This window comes from Diceros bicornis, chromosome 7 (assembly GCF_020826845.1).
Source record: "Diceros bicornis minor isolate mBicDic1 chromosome 7, mDicBic1.mat.cur, whole genome shotgun sequence".
Lineage (NCBI taxonomy): Eukaryota > Metazoa > Chordata > Mammalia > Perissodactyla > Rhinocerotidae > Diceros > Diceros bicornis.
In genome coordinates, this window is record NC_080746.1 from 61,266,418 (window position 1) to 61,282,599 (window position 16,182).

The following is a 16,182-nucleotide window of genomic DNA, read 5'->3' on the forward strand; positions in this document are numbered from 1 at the left end:
TGTAATAATATTGAGATGAGAGAGTATTAATAATGCATGAATAAACGTAAGGATTCTAAATGAGAATAATTTAGTGTAATCCAGAATTTGCAAGATGATATCTTCTTAAAGTCTCAGAGAAGGACTGGGTGCAGTTTTCAGGGCTAGAAATATTGTGATATTGTTTGAAGATACTGTGTGGTTTGGGGAACTACAGTTTTTAAGACTTTGCAGCAAACTCTGATCATGTACAGCATCAACAGGACTCATGGTCAGAGAGGTAAGGAGTTTCAATGAAACCTACATCCTTGGGTACTATAGCACTGGAAACAGATTAATCAAATATTGTTCCTACCTTCAAGGCCGCTTACATCTAGTTGGAGAGGAATGAGATAGACACAAAGAAGTTTATGACATTTAGGCCTAAGTCTAAAAAAATTAGCCTCTATGATAAACTCAAGATCACTGGAATGGAATTTGACAAATCTATAGATCCAGAGAATTGAGTTTTCTACCTGGTGATGATGTTTAGCATTTGTTTGGCAGGAGGATGATGAAGGCATCTTTTAGGCTCATTGATATTGAGGAATCACTGCTCAAAGCCCATCTCAGAAGACAAAGTGCTAGAGAATACGACCCCACACACAAGCCCACACACACACATATACACAGCCAAATCCACATTACCTACATTATATCTATATTTATATATATCAACACATATTGAAAACCTTGAGGTTCACTGATGTCTCCAGTAGAAATTCCAAACTACAGATTTCATTTTACTTTTCTCCTTTTTGATATTTGTAATTTCCATTCCCAAGTCATAGAACAAGCCTCCCATTAATCTCAGTTTTCAGAGATTGAAAACTGATGATGATGAATCATCATCTCTAATATGCATTAAATATTTTATAATGTTGGTATAGGATGAAATTAGATTATGAATGGAATTTTATTATTACATTTATTCAATAAAATTTTATTTTGTATGTGTCAGTGTCAGTCACACTAGGCATTGGAGATGTGAAGACGAATTTTTTGAGGTCTTCTTCTATATCTTATTTAGAGCTGCCAGGTAGATATCTGCACTTGGGAGCTCTATTTCCTTAATTAAACATTAACATAGGTGGATTTTATTGCGTGTATTTTCCTACCCAGACCATCCTTCAAAACTCCTTATCTCAGTGGACACCACACCAAGTCAAAAAACCCAGTAAAAAAGAGTCATCCAAGTCATTCAGTATTTATTTAAAGTGCCATATACATGACAGTAGGTTAAGTTATACTAAATAATAAATATTATGTTAGATATCCAGTGTAATCTCCAAAACCATAGATACATTTTAATATAATACGGTTTGAACCATTCATGGGTTACAAAGAACAGCTCTCAGCCCAAAAGGAAAGTCCAGTTAAGGCATCCTGAGAAAGATATAAAAAAAGCCTGAGCCTAATCTTGTGGAATGGACATTATTTTACCAATTTAGGAACCAGAGGCAGAGGCTCCGGGTAGAGGATATATCACAATGAGTGCGAATGGAAAAAAAGTAATATAAATGGATACATCTCTTAAAGAGAATAATGTCTTAAAAGAAAGGAAAAAATGTCCAAGTGGAAAAATTCTGACTTTTGGCACTATACCGATCTTTGCTCATCTTTGGAATTAAAGGGCAGTGCAGTGTTAATGGTGAAGACTCCACACAATTTTGTGTAGGATGGATGACCACGGCTACATGTAAAAAATCCATTACAAAACCCAAGCACATTAATGTAATGAAACTGCTACTTTTTGCCCTTACAAATTCTGACACTTCATCATTCACACAGACTGTGAACATATTGAGCTCATATCAAAGAACATGATGTGAAAATACACAAATCAGGTGCTAGTACACAGAATGAGGCAGAGGGTCCAAATTCACATGTCTAAATATTCTGACTGCTGGCATTTGCCACCACTTGGCTGTATTGTTAAGCCATAGTCAATAATCTCCCCGTGTATTGTCTTTATCACCCTGCACTTGATCTTTACATTTAAATTTTCTATTTAAGATTTCTAAAAGAACCACTGTTTGCTAATCTAAAAGAACATTTACAGGAAAACCCATTTTAAGATAAAAGATAATAAACACTAATGCAGGCTCCTATATATGAATCCAAGTGTGATAATTATTTTGGAAATTAGTTCCAGGGAAATGCAAAAATAACAACAAAGCCATGAGCATAATTTAAAAATACATAGTTTCACTTGCGGAATTATGATTTTCCCTTTAGTTATAGTTATAAAATTTGTTATTTAAAAATTACTTTATTTGTATGTAAGATCTTACCACAAAACAAGTTGTTAACTGCTAATCATTCCACATTTACTTCATTTTTCCTCAATCCGAATTTACCTATTGGAATTTAATTTACGTTAAGAGTCTCTTATATATGCCCCTGTAGTAGGCTGTGTGAAATATTTTTTTATGGGAAAGAAGGCATTACACATACATGTGGATGCATGAATTAAAATCTGAATCCTTACTTAATGCTTAATTCATAATCATTCAATAAAGAAATTTAGGTTTACGAAATGAGATCATAAATGATAGCAGATAAATGAGAGATTTAGTTTCATATACATTAGACACATAACACATTAGACTGAATTTCTTAGGTAGTGGCAAAAATGCCACTTGATGTTTTTATACAAAGCTAAAATACTAAGATTTAATTTTGCCTTTAAGAAATATCAGTCACTAAGGGCTAATTGTTTCAAAAAATTTTTCATAATTTTTGTCTTTTATGTCACATGTGGACTAGATGTTTAGCTCTGTGTTTCAACTAATTTTGTGTCTAAAACAAGTAAAATGTTTAAATAGGAGTCAAAGCTGAGAACTTTATATTTCACAACACAATGAACTTGGGAACACACAGACTCTCGTCAAGAATGTTTTTCTCGGTGTTTTTTATTGTTGTTGTTTGAAATAAAGCAGAATAATGACAAATCAAGAAAGATCCTTAGAGTGGAAAATCTTGGACACTCGATCTCGAATCTGTTTGGTCTTCACACCATATACGATAGGATTGAGCAAAGGTGGGACAAGCAGGTAAAGGTTGGACAGAAGAATGTGAACATAAGGCGGAATGTGGAACCCAAACCTGTGTGTAAAGAAGGAGAAGAAGCCTAGGAGATAAAACTCAAGGAAGACACAGATGTGGGCAATGCAGGTGTTAAAGGCTCTGAGCCTAGCTTCCTTTTGAGGTAGACTGAAGACAGTTATAAATATTTGGATGTAGGAGAGGATGATGAAGATTATGTCAAATCCAAGTATACTGAAAGCCACAAACAGGCTGTAGATCTTGTTGATTTGAACATCTTCTGCTGCCAATTTCACGATGGCCATGTGTTCACAGTATGAATGGGAGACCACAGTGGTTCGATAGTAGTTCAGCCGGCGTTTGATGAGGATGAGACATGGAGCTACAAGGAGTGCTGCTCTGAGTGTCACTCCAACCCCAATCTGCATGAGAAGTTGGTGAGTGAAAATAGTTGCATGTCTCAGAGGATGACAGATTGCCACATAGCGGTCCAGGGCCATGGCCAGTAGAATACCTGACTCAATGCACTGGAAGGTGTGGATGAGCCACATTTGCAAGAGACAGGCATCAAAGAATATATTTGGCATATGAAACCAGAATATTCCTAGCATTTTTGGTAGAATGCAAGTACTGAGAGCAATGTCTGTTGTTCCAAGCATTGCCAGGAAGAGATACATGGGCTTGTGGAGGCTCCGCTCAGATTTGATCACGACCAGGAGCAGGGAATTCCCAAACAGAGCAACAATGTACATGGCACAAAAAGGAATCCCAATCCAGAACTGCACAGACTCCAAGCCAGGGATGCCAGTCAGTGTCAGCACCGAGGGCATGAAGACTGTGCCATTGAGCTTTAACATGTTGGCTTAGAGCTCTCTGGTTTAGAACTTCTGATTCAAGGTGGCAGTTTGTGTTGAGTGTCTGTCTTCTATTTTCTGCTCTCACCTAGACTCATACAGTTAGAGGTTGAATGTGGTTTCAATGAATTTTGTCAGACATACTTATTAATTGATTGGGAAATTAAGTGGATCCAGGATTACAGATATAGGCTCCCTGAGTAATTAATCTCGGTTTTCTGTTCTTTTTTCTGTCTTTATCTCTGCCTCTCTCTTTCTGTATGTCTCTCGGTTCCTCCCTCTCTGTGTCTCTGTCTCTCTCTGTCATATACCCACACGGATACAAGCACATGCTTACACACTCATAAACATACACAGTCACTAGAGAGAGAATAAACATTCATTCTAGGGAATGTGAGGTCTTGTGGTTTTTGCACAATTAGTTAAAAACTATGTCATTGAATGTAGTTTGGTTTTTTAAGTTAACAGGGTTTGAGAACTTACCTGATATGGTACATATATCTTCTTTCTAGTTTTCTTACCAACGTTTTAATTCAATCAGTCAGACAGTCTGGCAGAAGTAAAAATAAGAGAGCTGGCCCCGTGGCTTAGCGGTTAAGTGCGCGCGCTCCGCTGCTGGCGGCCCGGGTTCGGATCCCGGGCGCGCACCGATGCACTGCTTCTCCAGCCATGCTGAGGCCGCATCCCACATACAGCAACTAGAAGGACGTGCAGCTATAACATACAACTATCTACTGGGGCTTTGGGGGAAAAAATAAATAAATAAAATTATTAAAAAAAAAAGAAGTACAAATAAGAAGAAGAAGAAGAAAAGAAACAGGCAGTCTTTTAGGAGCTATTCTAGATCTTGGGCAAATAAGAAGTTATGAATTGGGGTCTTTGACCTAAGGGAGCAATGATCTATCTGTGGCACTGCTACATGAGAAAGAGTGTGCTAAAAGTGTGCATATGGGATAAATAAGAGGTTGTAACAGAGCGTTTAGAATCTGCCTTTATCCCAAAGTTGGAACCTAGGGAAATTTTCTGGCAAATATGGGAAAAATTAGATATTTTAGAGATAATTCAAATAAAATCTACTATGATAAAGAATAAACAAGACAAACACGTTTGACTAAAATGTGATGTATGAATTTTTCATCTGAAAATTTATTTATGCAAAATTTGAACTGGGAAAATTGTTTCCTGATAGGATAATAGCCAAAAATTAAAAGTCACTAGGATTATTTTTCCAGGAAATTTTCCATTGTAAAATCTAATCAATTATGAATATGTCTATGTCCATATATAAAAAACCTGATCTTAATATTATTTTAGTAAAATAAATCAGAAATTATCAAAGCCATGAACATAAAACTTCAAATATACTATGCGATATTGAATAAGTAATTATATTTGTTTGGTGGTATTCAGTTTATGATATGATTTCTGATAAAAAATAACCAATTTTAATGTATTTCTTACAAGCCTCCTTTGGATACTATTATATAGCTCATTGTCCTGCGTGCTCCATTCATTCCGCTACGGAGGTGGTACTATATGTTCCAAATTACACATCTGCTGGCAATTCCCATATTTAAGCATTAGTACAATTCCTTGGAATTTTATTTTTCTCTCACATATTGAAATTAGACACATCATTAATACAGAACTAAGTTCAGCATCCTTTCATTGCGTATCTTCCACAGGTGAGGCTCTGGGCCAGGGTCCAGGAAAACAAACAATAAAGCTACAGAACTTACTTGTATTACAAAATGAGTCTGAACTCTTAACTATTTTGCAGTTCAATTTTCACACCAGAATATTTAGTCCTATGATTCGATTATAATACGCATCCAGATCCTATGTTTCTAACCCAATAATGTTCTTGCTCTATGACAAAAAAAAAACAAAGATTTATTGACATTTGAAATTAACTGTTCCTGGTCATTTCTCTAAATCAGTTTAATTCTACCCAAAGATCCTCTATTCCAAGGACATGATATGTACATATGTATACAAAAGTTAGATGGTTTCTTTCAAGATTATCTCTGTACTGAAGAATCAATTCATTGAAAACCCCATTTCTCCGTTTCCCTAATCATCTGCTTAGGTGATTATTGGGTAATCCAGGATGCAGATGAATATGTCATCTCTGATAAGCCATCTTTCTATCAGTTTAGCTCTCAGATATCCCCTGAATTTACATGACAGGAACCACTTGTTGACTCTTTGGATTGATCTAATTATTCTATTTCTGACCTTTGCCATTCCTCTCATTAACCTTTACCTACCAAATCCTGACTATTCAGTTAGCATCTCATCACAAATACACACATACACACACACACACACACAAAAATCATTATTTGGAAAATTTGTCCAATCAGGCCCATTTCGATTATTGATAATATGTAGTGATTCTTTTTTCTCTCTGATATGAGAAGAAAAATTTTTGGTTTCCAGGGAAACTGTCTTCTCACCTGCCCATCTTTAATTTTTCACACTTGCTGATCACTCTCTTTGATATTCTTTGTTAGCTGTGACAGAACCAGAGTTGGTCTTTGACCACATTGTGCGAGAGTCAACACCACCTGAAGGAAGCTTTGTTCTGAGGATGACTTAATACCGAAGAGAAAGCTGATTTATACTCTCATGAAGATTTATTGTACCCTAGTATCCTAGAATCTTGTGCTTGGAAAAAACTCAAAAGCCTCCCAATTCACTATATTATTCCTGCTGAGACATTTAGTTTTGACCACTTGGCTTCTTTGCGTATTATTAATTCCACCAAGAGGTGAACATCTGAGGAGTCAGTTTATAATTTTATAAAATAGTTTAGAGAGAGAGAGAGATCTTTTAAATGACTATTTCTCAAAATATTTGCTATAACTCTCTAATTCCACCCAGTATAGTGTTTACTTTTTACCCGTGTTGGGGGAGGGCAGATTCTCTTCTTGCAATAGGGTTGTGCAAAATTCTTTTCAGGAATCATGGAAATCCAATTGTATAGGAGCCCAAAATGCAGCCTACTACATTACTCCCTTAGTCTCTTAGGGCTGTAAATGCAAAAGGTTGTTTCTTTTTCTACATCAACACTCCTCTTTGCTGACTAAAGAATACACCCATCTTTCGGGCCATTTACCCCTCTCTTATTAATTCTCATTTTCAACTCCTCAAACCCTCACAGAAATTCTTAATGTGAGGCCCATATTCTCTTACTTTATCATGGCTGCCATTACCACCTTTTCCTGATTCACATTCTTCTCTCACTTTTTATTCATGGTATAACACATTAGCTACTTCTTGGCCACCTGACACAACATCCTTGCTTCTTTAATAACCTATCTCTCTGTGCCCGAAGATCTCACATTATAATCTACATACTCAGCTTCTCAACTAGACAAGTTCAATGGTGTTAGAGAAAATCACAATTCTGGAAGGGTTGCCGCTAAAATTTATGGAGCCCTGAATTCCCTGGTTGATTTCCAGGCATTTATATTCATAAATTTCACCTCTTTCTTCAAACTCTCTATACTAACTCCTTTCTATTGGCCGTAAAATGTTTGTTACAATTTTACGAAGTCTCAATTCCTTCTTTCTGCCATCCTCTACCCCAACAGGAAAGGAATCTCTTCACTTGCAGCTAATTTCCCTCATCGTATTCTTATATCTATCATCCCTTTATCCCTACTTTGAAAATTAGCTTTTTTTGTCTGTTTATTAGCTTTCCCCCCAAATCCTCTATTGTCATCATGTATTCATTTACTAATTATTTCCCTCTGATAAAGTATGTTTCAGTTTAAAAACATTTTGTTATAACAGGTGCTGTGATCTCCTCCTGCTAATATTCTCTATCTCATTTTAATTGCCCCTATATCCTGAGTGAATCACTACGACTTGCTGTATATTTCTAATCAATTTAAGGGATTTTTCAGACCATTGTCTTAAGCTTTTGCACCCACGTGGAACTCTTTAAGGTTCATTTTGCTGGAAAAAAAAATTCAAAATGACACTCTATCCCAAACACAGTGACCTTTATAAGAACTCTTCTGAGTTGATATTTGTGCAGTGCTTAACATCATTTTCTCTTTAAAATACATATTTTGTTTCTATAATTGCAGTCTATCCTGTTTTTCCTCCTGTCTCAAAATACCTTCCCTTTGGTGTTGTGTCTGACTCCCTTTATGTTGTCGATGTCATGAATTCCATTGACAACTATATTCCTCTCCATTGTTCTCTTTCTACTCATTCTATATGTCTCCCCCTGCTCAGTAATATTGTCCAGTCCCGTAGGTTCATTAACCACTGATTAAGAGTAAATAAATATCACCTCTGCGTAAATCTAATCCGAATACAAGACACATATGTTAAACTGCCTCTTACACAGTTCTACCTCTTTACTTGAAGTTTCTTTACTTCAGGGAGCAAGGAGAAGTAGTAAAAAATCAGATTTGGGCTTTAGATTTAAGTATTTTTATTTGATCCAGGTTTCCCAGTCATACAGCCAACATATTTCAGTAGGTTAAGGACTCTTACCTATAACCAGAGCTTTTATTGTGTATAGTTGTATATGGGCGAAAAAACTCTCAATTTCTCTAGGATAATGTGGGATAACCAACCATTCCTTCAAATCTAGTCATATATTCAGTGACTAAATGCTTAGCAATGGAAACACAATTTTCATATGAGCTATTAATATTATTGCTAACTTAGTCACCTTTTGTCAGTCATAAGGAAATGCGTGCTAGGATTCCATGAACTAATTTAGAATTCTACAGCTATTTTCTTTTACTTTCCTGTGCTCATAACGTTTCCTTCTGCCCCTGCTTCTCTTTCCCATCTATTAAACTCTCAACTTAAACATTACCTCCTCTATGAAGCATCTGCTAATGTTCTAAGCAAAATTGGAAATTTTCTTCCTTTCTGTCCTCAACATATGACTACTTATTAAATACATTATAATAGGAATTAATCAGTAATTATTTTCCCTAGATCTGTTTAATATCAAAAATATGCAGAACTTAGTTGCAGATACAAATCCACTTGCCTTGTTTTCAGGTTATATCTACGTGGAGAAGGGAGAGTGGGGATTACAAAAAGTGAAGTATCAGTCCAAGAAAAATGCTAAGAACCTGAGTATCTTAATGTATAAGCTTCTTCTGTTTTTATTGAAGTATTATCCTCAAATACTCACATAACTCAGGATATATACCTGCTTTAGTTAAAGATCAGAAGAGATTCACCATGGATGAGAGGGGAAGAGTGATGAAAAATCTAATCAAACAAAAAGGAACTCAGTACTGCTTGTTTATACTCTTATATCTTAAGTGAAATCCCAACCACTAAAGTATTATTCTCCTTTTAGGATTTCATAAGAGTGACTCCTATGCAATTTCCCACAATCTGCTTAGACCCTTTCTAACATTTTTCTATGTAGATCTCAGAAGCACCTAGAAGAACACATACTCACAGACTCAATTCTCCAATCTTCTTTTGTGCAAGCACTGAGCTGCTAATGAAGTCACACATGCAGTTGTAAAGAAATTGTTTGCAATGAAACAAATATACGAAAAATATAATAGCAGCTGGGCAAGTCTATAAGGCAATTCTCCTGAGGAATGGAGTTAATAACAAACACGTCAATAGATGTCATCATATGCAATAGAGTATTTTTCCAGGTGTCAATGGCTTCTAAAAGTGAATATATGCATGTTGGGAAAAAGAGGTAAGTGCTGATTCCAGTACTCCATTTCCAGTATATTCAGAGACTCGTAATTTAACTACAGGAAGCTGAAATAGAGAAGTAGAAGAAGAGTGCCCTTCCTAACAAGATCTAATCTAAGCAGTCTTGAAATACCTATATAGGCCCCGCGGATTTTTTCCCCTTACATCAATTTCTTACTTCTAGAAACCACCTTGGTGGTGATCAATTTTGACCAATCAGTGCTATGGAACTCACAATATACAGAATCAGCTACCTAGTCTTCATGTAAGCTGGCTCATAGAGGCTTTTTAATTTTGGTTACACAAAAAAGTGTCAATTTACATGAGTTATACTGATGTATAATCACTATACTGCCTCCAATACATGCGTTTAAAACTATTTTACCTATAATATTCTGAAACGTTAATGAGTGGTTAATACAGCCTTTGCTGTTTTACGTAATAAAAGGTTTGTTTACTTGAGGAGGGTATTTTTTGGATTCTAAAGGAAGAAAAATGTCCCCATAAGCTTATTATAATTATTTTTATTGTTATTATCATCATTTCAAAATCAATCACAACATGAAGTTGGGAACTCTGAAGCTATCATAATCTTTTCTCTCAAAGAATAGACCTGAGGAACATATAATTAATTTATATTCATATTTCTGGTTTCCTGGTTGGTTGAGGGACACTAATCTAGTCTATGTATTCAGAGCCAATTCTAGTAAAATCTCGGATAAATATAGTGCCTATTATTCATGGCCATTATTTATGACCTCTTTGGGCCTTTCTTCTTTACCAGTAAAGTGAAAGATTTTGACTTCTTGGTCATGAAACCCTTAGCCTGCCCTGACATAACTTTCCACAACTATGTGAGCTGATCATGAATGATTCACACAGAGAAAGAGAACTTGAATAAGAACTTCATCAACAAGTGTGATGGAAGCCTTCAGGCAAGGTTCTCCACCTTTGTTGTAGAAGGAATGGATGAAGCTAACAGCATTGAAATTAAATAAAAAATGCAAAAGAAAACTCTAAAACTGGAATTACTCTTTAAGAGTATTTGATTTCTGAAGAAGAAAATCTGGTAAAATAAAAGAATGTCACTCTGAGATTTTTAATCAGTCAAAACTGGTTTATGTACAGATCTCTTCTGCTTGTATGTGACACAAAGCCCATTGTTTAAATCTAAAACACTATTTCTCTCTTTTATGGAAACAATAATTCTTAAACTAGTTAAAAGTACGAGTGCAAGAAATATAGGATCAAATAAATGGCAGCAAATATGTTTATTGAATTCAAAATCCTTAATTTTCTAGACACTTAATTTTCAAATGTTATCCTTTGACACTCTACCTTGCATTTTCTACAAAGGTCAGATACTAATTGAATAATTTGTAAGTTTTTATAAAGTTTCAATGAATATAGGGAATTATTTAAAAACATACATGTAACACATATATTTTATTGTACCTAAAAACAAAAATTAATTCATTTGTCCTTTTTTATCATTTAAGGCCAGTGAAAACTTGTTCCGGAAATATGTTTGTATTTCCAAGTATGACTTTTCTTTTATAATACACACCAAAAAACACTGTTCAAAAATTTCTGTCTCCATTTCTTTATAACGTTTTAAGAAATTAAAGACACTATAAAGCAGAGTGCAGGATCCTCCCAGAGTTTATTGACTATTTTTGCAATCTCTTATAGTAATATGTTTGAGCAAAGTCAGCTGCAAAGTCAGAAACAAATAAATGCTATGCTGTATTTGAGGTTATCTAAAATATTCAATTTAGTTTTATGCAGTCCCATTTATCTTAACATATTTCAACAGTTGTATACATTTAACTAAATAATCCATACCTCTCTCAAAGTGTAATGGAGGTCCCACACTGGCATTCAAGAAAATGGAAATTTAGGTCATGTTTTGGGTTGATCATTGTATTCAGGCAGAATTTTGTATAAGTGAAAAATAAAATATAACTTCGTAACATTTAGCTGAGATATTATTTAAAGAGGTTCTGAAAACTACAAAATCAGTTTTATCCAGAATTTTCAAAATGATACCATTTTGAAGTTCCTCAAAATGCATGTGAAAATCCGACTGCGGCGGTAGGTACAGTTTTCAGAGATGACAAGATTATTGCTGTAAGATGTTAGCTCAGAGCCGGTCTTCCTCAGCAAAAAGAGGAGGATTAGCACGAATGTTAGCTCAGGGCTGATCTCCTTCACCAAAAAAAAAAAAAAAAATATATCACTGCTGTAAGAACTGTGATGTCAGCAAAGATACTGTGGGGTTTTGAGAACTAGAGTCATTAAAATCTTACGGCAAACTTTGGCGGTGTGCAGCATTAACAGAGCACGTTGTCAGTGAGGTAGGGGCTTTTCAATGAGGTCATCATTATTATTTCTACACCACTGAAAACACAAAGATGATTCAGATGATGTCCCTACTTTCAATGTAGTTTCCATTGACTTTGAAAAGCGGGATATAGACACAAAGGAAGTGTATGATACCAAGACCTTAAATCTAATACAAGTAGCTCATAAACTTAAATTCGGCACATGTGTGTGGTGATGGGTTGTAATTAGTATTTGGGTGGTGAACATGATGTAATCTATGCAGAAATAGAAGTATAATGATGTACACCTGAAATTTATACAATGTTATAAACCAATGTTACTGCAATAAACAAAAAATTAAAAAAAAAAACCACTAGAATGGAATCTGAAAACGTTGTAGGCCCACAGAATTGTATTTTTATTTAGTCCAAAACTTTCTACCTTATGAAGATTAGAATTTGTTTGGCAGAGTGATGATGAAGGCATCGTTTGGGCTCATTGGTATTGGTGAATCACTACTCAAAGTAGCCCTCAGGACAAGCAACTAGGGAATATAAGCTCACATCCACACACACGCAATACACTTTCACACCTACACACATTACATACATCTTATCTATATTTATTTCTCTATCAACGTATATAAGGACAACCTCCAGTGTTCATTGATACTTTCAATTCAAATCCCCAACTACAAGTTTCATTCCACTTTTCTGCTTTTTGATATTCACAATTTTCACCCCCTAGGTGAGGAACAGAACTCCAATTAATCTCAGTTTTCAGGTTCTTCATCTCTATCATGCAGTAAATACTTTATAGTGTTGGTATAAGGATAAAAATTAGATTAATGAATGGATTTTTATCATTGTATTTATTGAATAAAATCTTGTTCTCCATATACCATTGTCAGCACTATACTAGGTACGGGGATAAGAAGATGAGTTAGACAAGGTCCTTTTTCCAGAGCCCCATTTACAGGTGCCAATTGGATATCTATACTAAGGATTTCTATGTCTTTTATTAAACATTTCCATAAGTGCAGGGGTGTTTTTTGCACTTATTCCCCCATTTGAACCATCCTTCAAAATAAATTTATCTCATAGAATACTACATCAAGTTTCTGAGACCAGTAAAAAGAATGAGTTCAAGTAATAGAGTATTTATTGTCATATATATGCCAAAATGTTATGAGACACTGAGTGATAAAATATTAAATTACTAAACATCCACCGTAAATCTCTAATTCTGAAGATATATTTTAATATAATATAGTTTGAAAAGTATAATGTACAGACTACTTTTAGCCCAAGAGGAAATCTGAATTAAGGCCTTCTAGAAGAGATACCAAGAGAAGTCTGAGCTTAGTCTTGAAGAACGAGATGATTTTACCGTGTAAATAATCAGAAGACATTTCCAGTAGACGAAACATCGCAATGAGCACAACAAGAGTGAGAAAAAAAAGAAATAGAAATGGAAACACTTCCAGAAGAGAATGATGTCCAAAACTCAAAACGAGAAAAATTAAAATTACAATTAGTTATGTAGCAAAGATATCTAGTAAAAAAAAAAAATCTGGCTTTTGGCATTATGGAGATAATTGGTGACCTTTGGAATTAAAGAACAGTATAGTGTTAATGGTGATAACTTTACACAATTTTGTGTAGGACAAGTGACCATGGCTCCATATGAAAAATCTATTACAAAACCTGAACACATTAACATAATGAAACTGCTACTTTTTGTCCTTATAGAATCTGACACTGTACTTCATCAACTACAACAGGAATGATGCAAACATATACTAAACAGGAGGTGGTATATAGAATGAGGGAGAGGGTCCAAATCTCTCTCTCTAACTATGCCGAGTGCTGACGTTCGCCATCAGTTGACTGTATATTAGGCCAAAGTCACTAATTTCCCTGTAGAGTTGTCTGTATTAGCCTGCACCTGTCCATTACATTTAAACTATTTAATATTTCTACAAGAATCATCGGTCTTAAATACATAAACACATTTACGACAGTACTCATTTAAGGTAAAGGTCTAATAAACCTTACTATTTCCAATATATACACCCGTGTGTGATAATTATTTTAGATATTATTTCCAGGGAAACACAGAAATAACAACAAAACCGCGAGCATAAGTAAAATATATATGTTCTTCCCTATAGAACCAATTGACTCCTCTTCAGCTATAGTTATAGAACTTGCTTTTATTAAAAAAATATATTTTGCTTATATATTAGATCTTAGCACAAGACAAATATGTTAAAAACTTATCATTTCATATTTGCTTCATCCTTTGTCTTTAATCCAAACTTCCATTTGTACTTCAATTACATGATAATAACTCTATTATATGTCTTTTTAGTATGCTATGCAAATATTTTGTGGAAAAAAACTATTTATAAGTAAATTTCAGTGTATAAATTATAAATTCACATAATGTTCAATTAATAATCAAACAGTAAAGAAATTTAGTGCCTTAATGATGATTATGTGATCATAAACAATAGTACAGGTAATTCTGTTTTATATACATCAAATTCTAATCCTTTATAATGATATTTCTTATCTAGTGGCATCAATGCCACTTGACATTTTTAAACAGAGGCTGAAATATTAACATTTAGTTGTGCTTTTAAGAAATATCCTTTACTAAATGCTGATTTAACTACAAAGAAATCTTCATAATTTCTTCATTTTATGTAACCTATTGGCTAAATATATCTTCCAAAGGATTTTGTATTCATAACAAGTGAAATTATTTAAGTAGGAATCAGAACCTTACTGTCTCAAATGCAAAGCTAGAACTCCATATTTCAGAATGCAATGAACTTGAGAAAGCACAGAATCTCATTAAAAACTAATGTTTCTCAATCTTATTTTTTGTTATTTGAGACAAGATAAATGAGAAATCAAGAAGGATCCTTGGAGTGGAATATCTTGGACACTCGATCTTGAATCTGTTTGGTCTTCACACCATATACGATAGGATTGAGCAAAGGTGGGACAAGCAGGTAAAGGTTGGAAAGAAGAATACGAATGTAGGGTGGAATGTGGAACCCAAACCTGTGTGTAAAGAAGGAGAAGAAGCCTAGGAGATAAAACTCAAGGAAGACACAGATGTGGGCAATGCAAGTGTTAAAGGCTTTGAGCCTAGCTTCCTTTTGAGGTAGACTGAAGACAGCTATAAATATTTGGACGTAGGAGAGGATGATGATGATTATGTCAAATCCAAGTACACTGAAAGCCACAAACAGACCAGAGATTTTGTTGATTCGAACATCTTCTGTTGCCAACTTCACGATGGCCAAGTGCTCACAGTATGAATGGGAGACCACAGTGGTTCGACAGTATTTCAGCCGACATTTGATGAGGATGAGACATGGAGCTACAAGGAGTGCTGCTCTGAGTATCACTCCAACCCCAATCTTCATGAGAAGTTGGTGAGTGAAAATGGTTGCATGTCTCAGAGGATGACAGATTGCCACATAGTGGTCCAGGGCCATGGCCAGCAGAATACCTGACTCAGTACACTGGAAGGTGTGGATGAGCCACATCTGCAAGAGACAGGCATCAAAGAATATATTTGGCATATGAAAGCAGAATATTCCTAGCATTTTTGGTAGAAGGCAAGTACTGAGAGCAATGTGTGTCATTCCTAGCATCGCCAGGAAGAGATACATGGGCTCGTGGAGGCTCTGTTCAATTTTGATGATGACCAGGAGCAGGAAATTCCCAAACAGAACAACGATGTACATGGCACAAAAAGGAATCCCAATCCAGCACTGCACAGACTCCAAGCCAGGGACGCCAATCAGTGTCAGCACTGAGGGCGTGAAGACTGTGCCATTGAGCTTGAACATGTTGGCTTAGAGCTCTCTGGTTTAGAACTTCTGATTCAAGGTGTTAGTTTGTGTAGAGTCTCTCTCTTCTCTAGTCTGTTCTCACATAGATTCATACAATCAGCAGTTGAATGTGGTTTCAAATAGCGTTTTGTCAGACATACTTATTTTTTTATGGAGCAATGAAGTGGATCTAGGAATGCAGATACAGCCTCCCTGAATGATTTTATCTCAGATTTCTGTTCCCATTTCTGTTTTTTTTGTACCCCTTCCTTCCCTCTCTCTGTATCTCTGTGTCTCTCTGAGTCTTTGCATCTCTCTCTTCTGTCTTGTCTCTGTCTCTCTGTCTGTCTCTCTCTCTCTCACACACATGCACACACTTAG

General features: G+C 35.3%; 2 protein-coding genes across 2 annotated transcripts; both read right to left on the reverse strand.

The window, feature by feature from the left end:
• Positions 1-2,972: 2,972 nt before the first annotated feature.
• Positions 2,973-3,923, reverse strand: LOC131408735 (olfactory receptor 52A5-like). The gene has a single exon (XM_058545779.1). The coding sequence runs from the start codon at positions 3,921-3,923 to the stop codon at positions 2,973-2,975; it is 951 nt and encodes a 316-aa protein (XP_058401762.1).
• A 10,945-nt stretch (positions 3,924-14,868) lies between these two features.
• Positions 14,869-15,819, reverse strand: LOC131408734 (olfactory receptor 52A5-like). The gene has a single exon (XM_058545778.1). It carries the CDS (start codon positions 15,817-15,819, stop codon positions 14,869-14,871), a length of 951 nt encoding a protein of 316 aa, XP_058401761.1.
• Between the last annotated feature and the right edge of the window lie 363 nt (positions 15,820-16,182).